Source organism: Monopterus albus, unplaced genomic scaffold (genome assembly GCF_001952655.1).
Source record: "Monopterus albus unplaced genomic scaffold, M_albus_1.0 scaffold129.1, whole genome shotgun sequence".
Lineage (NCBI taxonomy): Eukaryota > Metazoa > Chordata > Actinopteri > Synbranchiformes > Synbranchidae > Monopterus > Monopterus albus.
Window position 1 is genome coordinate 1,469,514 of NW_018128009.1, and position 9,103 is coordinate 1,478,616.

Consider the following 9,103-nt stretch of genomic DNA (forward strand, 5'->3'; position numbering starts at 1 on the left):
AGGGAGAATGGGAGTGAGAACAGTTGGCTTTCAACATGTCTCACTTTTCTTTCACAAATCTTCCTCTTTGGCCTCTCTGCTCAGCCCTTCTGTTTTCCTCTTCCTCTCCACATTTCTCTGCAATTTTGCTGCCTGCATCTTTTCCTCCTGCTTCTCTCCTTCCTTCCTGCATGTTGCCTCACTAAACCTTTCTCATCTTTCCCCCTCTCTTTTCTTCTCTGTGCAGCTCTCCCTCATTTTCTCTCCTTGTCAGCCAACTCCAGATGTCTAATCCATCAACACCTCCTCAAGCTGTGAGCACTATTGTGTACAAGTGTGGTGCATGTGTGAACCAGAAGCATGTGTGTATGTAGGAAAGTTAGAAAAACTAAGTGTGAAGATTAAAGAGTTCACAAGCACGCACTGTATAAATGTGTCTGAGATTATGTGCATACGTGTCACTGTGAGCTCCTCTCACCTTTGGCATGCTGCTTCCCCTCACACCTCAGTAGGAAAGTAGCATTGCAGCCATCGCTGACAAAAATTTGAGGTGTCATGGTGGAGGAAACTGCAGCAGTGACACTAACTCAGACACTACAGAGAGACACATCGCCTGAGAGCATGTGGATCTCTGGGCCAAGTGTTTCCTCACAGGTGCAGTGACAGAGAATGGGAACGGCGTGACATGAAAGAGCGACAAAGTTAATTTTGAAATTACCGTGCTGCCTTTTAATTTACCTTGTTACCTTTAGGGTATTTCAGTCTGTTGTGGAGAGAGAAAGCAAGGAAAAGAGGGTAGTGGGAGAGAGGAAATGAAGTGTAAAGGAGCGATAGTGCCAGACAGAGATGCAGAGATGTCTACTGTCATTACAAAGACTGCCTTTATCTCACGAACAACTTGAGGCAACCTTTTGTGTTGTGAGAGTGAAAATTTGTACTCTGTCTACTACAGTCCAGTCTCTGTATTGAAAAAAACAACAACTATTTTTACAATATTGACAATCTTTGAATAATATTGTTCATAAGCTTTTTCAGTTCTCAAATCACAAAAATGCATCTCTCTCTCTCTCTGAGTACCACACGCTGTGAAGATGGTTCGGCAAACAAATTTGTCGTCATCTTATCTTATTACTGGCACATCGCAGCTCTTCATTTCTAAGCTTTTCTTGGATATCCTGGCCATGAGATGACATTTACATGACTCAGTTTTAAAAAGGCTCACTCAGCTAATTAATATTCCAGTATTTATCACTGCCAAGATACTGAACGCATCACTTGGAGAACTTTTAAATGACTTTTAGTAAACGTTTGGGGGATGGGGGGTCTGTTTATAAAGAAATAAAGGCTTTCAACGAAGCCATCATTTAAATACAAAACAGTTAACAGCTGTTTTGATGCTTGATATTAACTTGAATGAAAAAAAAATTGAGTGGTGTTCAAGTAAACCTCCAACAATTATATACTGTTGGGAGGTTTGGGGGCACTGTGCAGCAGCATTGTTCCCGGCTAAGAGTAAATTAAAAGTGTAGCCAAAGTTAGCTAGAGAAAGCACTGTGTGTGTCATATTTACAAAAAAAAAAAAACAAGACAAAACTATTTGACACTTTACGCGTATACTTAATGTGCCATCCCTGTCTGAGTCTGTGCCCCAGCCCATCTAAAAATTTCTAGATCCGCCCTGTTGTAAACGTGCAACCACACCCTTTCTTTATCTTTTGGTGCATCCAGATACTTATAATCTTTGATCAGCAAGTGCCCTGCTTTGATGAAACTGCCGCTGTGTCCAAATCAGATAGATGACAGACACTGATCCACCCACCATTACACATCAAACTACTACATATCCACCACAAACAGAAACGTACACACATATTCACTAATAAGGATAAGGATAAGGATAGGTGTAATACAAAACATACAGAAAACACACAGACACAATTCATATATTACTCTCCATCTCTCTATTTTCTGTCATACAGTAAGTTAGACAGGAACCAGGACACTGTGCTGAACCAAAGCCGTGCCAGACATTGTACACTGTCGAGGCAATGAAGGGATTCTGTGTGGGATTCCCCATTCGCAACTAGAGACTAATCCCATCTGATTAGATTAGATCAGATCAGATGACAGAAAGTGAGAATCCAGGGATTACCACAGAGCAGCAGATTACTGGCCGGCTTAAAACATATCAGACGGCACAGAGCAGAGGGGAAGACGGCAGAGGGGAAAATGAGATCAACAGACAGATTGATATGTCGATGTAAAACATCTGCAGAAACGAGTGCTTTTAAGATTGAATTTTTAGTCTTCAAAACATGTTTGGAGGAGGGACAGCACAGCGTTGGTGTTGATTTATGTCTTCTGTGACAACCACCACCAAGCCTGCACATTAGTCATGCCATTAAAATGCAATAACAGATCCCTCAATTATTTTGGAAAACGTGATGATTGACGCGTTCCTTTCCTTTCACTCAGAGATATCTATATAAATTCACCTTTGCAATTTGACATTTACAAACTAATTAGCATATCAGCTATAGTCACATGCTTTTTAATGCATTCCTTTGATTTCGATGGTCTTTTTATTTCTGAGGCCCATGCATGTTAATCCCATCTGGCCCTCCAGCTCATTCACTAACAGCACTGCCATTTCAAAAGGCTTTGAGAATGAAGAAAGGAGAAAGTATCATTTAAGTTTACTATCACCTCCACAGCTTTATAATTTGTAACTTTATAGTCTGTGATTGAAATTTTATATTTTATAATAATGCTTTTCTCATTTAATTATTTAAAGCAAATGTGTATGTAAGGAAAATATGGTGAATTATGAGCTTGTTTAGCTGTAAATAGTGTCTCTTACCTTGATTGTTTTGGTCTGAAGTCTGAGTCCATTTAATGTGTTGATGGCTTTCTCTGCGTCCTTTGGATCAATGTAGTTGACAAATCCATAGCCCAGACTCTGCCCTGAAATGCCAGCAAGACAGAAAGAAAACCTTTTAAAAAGTTACCTGGATTCAATTATTTTATCTCTTGAATCTGCTCAGTGACAACAAGAGGAAATTTTAATTTAAACTCATTATCCATACCTAAAGATTTGAGGGGAGATACTGTAAAGATGAATCTCATTATTAGAAGAGGAGCACTAAACTTTGTAGGTTTTAAATATTTTGTCATATATATGTTTTTTTATTTTTTATTTTTGGTAGTCTGAAGTAAGAAACTAAAGTTCAGTTTAGACTGATCAGTAATATGGCACTGTGTTTGATCCCTGGAACCGCTATCCCCACCAAAACTGCAAAATACAACCCAACCTGTGGTCCCATACGTAGATAAAGCTTGGTGGATATGATACAATAAAATCATTTACATCATCTATTCATGAGCACAGAGTCGTGGTGTTACGTCTGTGAAGCAAGTGAAGCCTGTACTGTTGCCACAGAACTGCAGATCTAATGAATGCAGCAAATCAGAAATAAAATAAACTCAGATTCTTTTTGAATCAAATGAAACTCAACCCAGCCCCAGCAAATAAAGTATCACAGTATGTACAAACAACATATTTGTTGGTGTCTTTGCAGCTGTTCAAAAAGAGAGGAACAAATACCACCCCCATTTCCCTCTAAGCTCACAGTGTCTAGCAGACTCCCTTTGAGTGTGAAGCAAGCCTGACATGTCCCAGCGTTTCCCCGACAGATCGAGCCTTTCAACAGTCGAAGGACTTTAAGCGGACGCCTCCAGCCATCGGGGCCTTCAGTTGGCTAGTTTTAAACAAACGGCCCCTATCCACTAACAGCACACACAAGCACAAAGAATCCCAGTCAGTTTAAGAGGAGAAGCATGCAGATAGTCACACTAATGGGAACGGACAGCGGTTAGTCAGACAAAGTAAATCACAAAATATGGAGCATGGCTGTTTCATAAAATAAATACATTTGGGCATATGGGTATCACAGCAGAGAGCAGTGGAAGGGCCAGGAGGGACTTGTAGTCCAAACATCAAACAGCTGATGATTTTTCTCTTCTCTCCTCTCCTCCCTTTTCTCCTCTGGATTAACTGTGGATTATCAGATGCTCTCTATTGTTAATTAAAAACCTGCCATCCTAGAGAGACCATTGCTATTTATAACTAACCCTCCTGTCTTCCCATTACTCTTCCTTTCTGACTCTCAGCTGACATCTTGTGTTAAGTTTGATGGCATATATAACACAATTCATAATTGTGGCTTCTCTTCTTTATCAAATATCACACACACAAAAGAGACCACAAATAACAAAGACAAAGTGAACATCTGGTAATAGTAATTAAATGAATGAGCTGAAATAAAACATGCATGCTGCTTTAGCTTGCCAATAAACTGAGATGACCCATAAAGTTTTCTCACTGACTTGCTTTACAGTATGTATAAAAATGGAGTACTTTCCCTCAAATTAAAATGTTAAATAGCAAAAAATTCCACTGAAAACTATTCACAGGTACATATTCAATTTATTCTGCCAGTTGAGAGCATACTGCTTGTAACACCCCTCTCTAGTGTTCGCTGTCTGTTCCACCCTTGCCTTCCACTTTCCCATCACCTTCCTTACCCCTCTCTCTAACTTTCAATAAGAAAGTAAGGTTCAACAAGTGCAGCTACCAGAAGGTTAGATGAACATGAAGTGTACTGGCGAGGAGCACTCACACAGGGCACTCAAGATGGGTTTAATGGCACAGAGACGCTTAGCATTTATGGAGCCATCCAACCAGCTCAACTGGCCAATGGACACTGCTGCTTTAAAGGAGGGCAGTCTCAGTTTAGGAAGTGCCTACACAGTATGTGTGTGTGTATGGGGGGGTGTTCATATACGTTAGTATACAAGTGAGTGCGTGCACAGTCATAAAACAAAGGTGATATATTTTAATTACAGCCCTGATGAATGTGGTGTTTGGCAGCTTCTACATGTCAATCACGTTTGTGTGTGTGCACTTTTACTGTATGTCATCTGTATGTGGAGCTTATGCTGGTATTGATATATCTGCCAACCCTCACTCCTGCATTCACTCCTGTTTTGGCAAAGCTGAGGGCCTCCAGGGTTAGAGGAAAGAGGGTGGGAGTGGGGCTCGATGGCTGGCATCAGTCCCCAGGTGAGCAGCAAGATGAGAGTAGAAACGGGGAGGCATCTGCCTGCAGCATCAGAAAGCTCCAGGATAAAATTCCACCCACCACTTCCAGCCTGCTAGGAGAAGCTAACAGCAGGGAGGCACCAGAGGATTTCCTGGCTGCCTGGAATCTGCATGAATGGGTGGGAGATGCAACGCCAACGCACCACACCAGGAGATATACACACATGTGCACACACATGCTGGTAAACATGTAATCACTCAATCACAGAGGCACACACAAACAAACACAAGTAGTAAAGTATGCGCTCACAGCAGGACAGTGGAGAGTAGTGTGGCTGAGGGTTAACCAGCAAAGTCATCACTGTTTGTGTGTGTGGAAGGAGGGTACTGTAGTTCCTAAACTGCTTAGTGAAAGTCAACATTGAAAGGATGGAGAACATAGTCTGTTTCAATCCTTTATCTTTTGTGCACATGCAGAGTCATCTCTGTGAAGGTACTACTGTAAGCAGTTCTCCATCTGTAACTTACAGTGTGCTACAGAGACAGCAGGTGGTGCGGTTGGCTTCAGTCTGACACAACACCTGCCCTGTCCACCTAAATACTCCTCAGCAGGATCAGCCCTGCACGCTGCCTGCATTTGGCTCACACAGTGCTCTGCTCTCTTTCAGCTCAACTCACTGCAGTTGAGCACGATTCAGATGCTGTTTAAAATGGCTCAGCATCATTTACCCTAGCACGGTGTTTTATTGCAAAGCAGCATTTAGGGATGACTGTGGCTCAGGAGGTCGAGTGGGTTGTCCCTTAATCGCGGGTTTGGCAGTTCGATCCCTGGCTTTTCCAGTCCACATGTCAAAGCGTCTTTGGGCAAGACACTGAGCCCCAAGTTACTCACAGTGATCTTGTATAGCTGTTCAGAACCCCACCGGTATGAATGTGGCTCTGTCAATGAGTGGGTGAATTAATTGTTTGGTTTATTAATTTGGTTTGAGTGTTACAGTAAAAAAGCTCTATATAAGTGCAAGTCAATTAATTTCAATGCAAGAATGTCAGTTCAACTGGCTTCACATGATTACAACACTGAACAAAATCTGGTTTGACAAAGTAAGCAAGACGCAAAACTTGATACAGCTATGGCTAAGTTCTAGCTACAATACTGTGCTTTTCAATATTATGCTTAATGTAAAAGTAATTTTCAATGTTATATCATCTGTCAAAGTTGCTTCACTGCTATTGAATAATACAGTCCTAAATAATTATCATAAGGATGCTGATGAACCAAATTCAGAAATACGTGTAGACACTGCATAATACTGTACCGTCACAGGAATCAAGCCTTTAAAACCAGTTTGTCTGAAATCCTTGGAGAGATTTTATAGAAAGGGACTGGCAGAAAATAACTTGAGCAAGAACTGCATTTGACGCAGTATAAAGAAACTATTAAAAATGCATGATAAATAACCTCTAATGGGTTTGTACCTAATAGAAAAGTCAATTAGCTAAATGGATACATTAACTTACATATTTTAATTGTCAATTAAAACCAAGAACTCAAATGATGCATTGCTCATCATAATGGCCTTTTGATGAGGTTACTGTAGATTTTTTGCCTTTGATTCATCAGCTGCTTACAGTGTCAGGCAAATTTGACTCCAGAAAATGCTCAACACCAATAAATAATGTTTTTTTTTTGATAAAATTATGTAGATTTGATAACAGCTGAGGTCTAACAATAAAGAATGTCCTCAAATGGAATTTATGCACAGTATTTAAATCTAAAAGCTGGCACTACACATTCAATATGGTTTGGTACTACTCATGGATGGATTATGAGCAAATAGGCTCCTGGGCACAAACAAGCAAAAGGCCCCCCACCCCTTGGACCAGTCATCCTTTAGTGTATTTTGTAGTTGCTCTGATTCTCTTCATAATAGTCTTGCACTTCTATGTGATTGATTTGTGTGCGTTTTTGGAAGATTTGCATCTCAGTTTGATAGCTATGTAGCTCCTTGCAGTCCCTGCATTTTTCTTTGTGAATATTTTTGTCTCTTTGTAGTTGTTTTGGGATGGTTTTGCATGTCTTTGTGGTCATTTTGTAATTCTGTGGTCATTTTTTGTTCATCTGTGGTTGCTTTGCATGTATTTGTAGTCTACTACATACAGAAGCTCTGGCCCAGGCCTCGTGACATTGGGCTTGTGCCCAATAGGCCCATTCAGTAATCCATCCACGGTACCACTATAGTACTGCAGTGTTTTATCATATAGTGCCACGTGTCCAGTATCGCTATCAGACAAACCACATGGGGTGTGGGAGTGAGGAGGCCGGGGCTAATTTAGACCCACCTCCACTCTTTTGGCAGACTTTTTGTACAATCTGACATAAATTGTATAGGGAGGTGGGCATGTTTTTCAGTGGTAAAATCACTGCTATTTCTAGTGAGTAGCTCTTTGGTGTGTTGGCGAGGTGTTATGACTAAGCCATTATTTGTTTCCTGAGGAGCAGCAGGTTGTCCAATGTGAGAGATGAGAAAATGAGTGTACTTCAAGCGGGTGTCCTGCCTGCTGGCCCCACTATGTAATTTCACCTTTATTTCCCCTTTCTGTGTGCAGACATACAAACACCAGAGGATGCAAGTGAAAATTCACACAGTATACCTATGCAAAATTAAACGCGGCCACATAAATAGGCACAAACAACACTGGAAACACTGAGTTTACAGGCATATAATCAAGTTAAACATTTCGAAGTACGACACTATGAGGCACACAGTAAGACACACAATCACATGCTGTAAGGTGCACATAGTAAGAGACTCCAGTTGCATATTGCCTGTCATTATTTTGTGCCTTTTTGTTGTATTATGTGACTAAGAGCCCTGTACTGTAGACATGAAAGCATCTTTGTCTCCTGCTATCATCAGAAAGGCTTACACCACGCACTATAGACTCTTTGATCTAGAGTGGTAGCTATCAAATGAAACCCATAGCTGCATGAATCTTCTATTTTACTACTTCACAGCAATCTATTGTTCTTAATCATTCCTGAGTTTGTGTAGCTTTTCATCAGAAAGTTCATTTTAACTGCTGACACTACACTGTCAAAACAGATATTATTTTGTAGTTAGAGCAGGGGACTTATGCACTGGTGATACTACTGCCACCTTGTTCAGATTCTATTTTAAACGATTCAGTTCTTTTTCTTTTGTTTCTGTGTAGTTAGTATTTTTCATAAAAATAAGAACTTTGTCTAGTACATGGCACTCTGTGAAAGGAAAAGGCCCTGCATACATTTGAGGAAGTCTAACAAAATGAAAAATCTAATATAAAAAAAATCTATGTGAAGAGACCTTTAAAGGCTATCTATAAAACATTTCTAGCTGTTCCCACAGTCCCACACCCTGTCAGTTGTGAAGTCTGTCATCTGGAAATCGTGGGAGGACAGAAGCATCAAAAGGAAAACGGAGAGAGTTGCAGCAGAGAGAGATCATCAGAGCTGTGAGCTGGTGATACTAACACACCTTGAAAGGACCAGCTCCCTCTCCCCAGAACCAGGAAAATCTGTTCACTCAGCCTTAAATTTTGCAACATTTTAACATGAGGCGAATGGAAAAGAAAAACATTAAAATTTGTCAAAAGTCACACTCACTGGTTCCATCCTCTCACATCCACTGATGTTTCACCTCTTTACTACTGCAGCAACTTGAGGTGGTGCTATTTTTGCTCAAGCCAACGCTCAGCCAACATTTGAAAAGGTGCTGTGTCACCAGCTTCACGTCAGAAATGCCCTTCACTTACCTTAAAGAGGGCCAGCTCCATAGAAAATGGGGAGAGAGAGCCCAGTGAATTTGCAAAAATGAAAAACAAATGGAGAACAAGAGACTACAGTGCCCAAATACTAGAAGTACTGTAAGGCATATCATGTGGCATGTACTGAGCCTGTTTAAATAACTAAATTCATAAACGGAGCCACAACCCCCACGCATACGCATCTACTGTACATCCCTCTCCCACTCACTCATTCGATAC

The 9,103-nt window shown here is 40.7% G+C and overlaps 1 protein-coding gene across 12 annotated transcripts in view; it reads right to left on the reverse strand.

The window, feature by feature from the left end:
- The window catches only part of elavl4 (ELAV like neuron-specific RNA binding protein 4), an 81,932-nt gene that overhangs the window by 22,958 nt on the left and 49,871 nt on the right, over window positions 1–9,103 (reverse strand). For all 12 annotated transcript variants that reach the window (XM_020613031.1, XM_020613030.1, XM_020613024.1 and 9 more), the window contains one exon: window positions 2,840–2,943. In XM_020613031.1, the coding sequence (XP_020468687.1) occupies window positions 2,840–2,943 (104 nt within the window). The remainder of the gene's footprint in view (window positions 1–2,839; window positions 2,944–9,103) is intronic.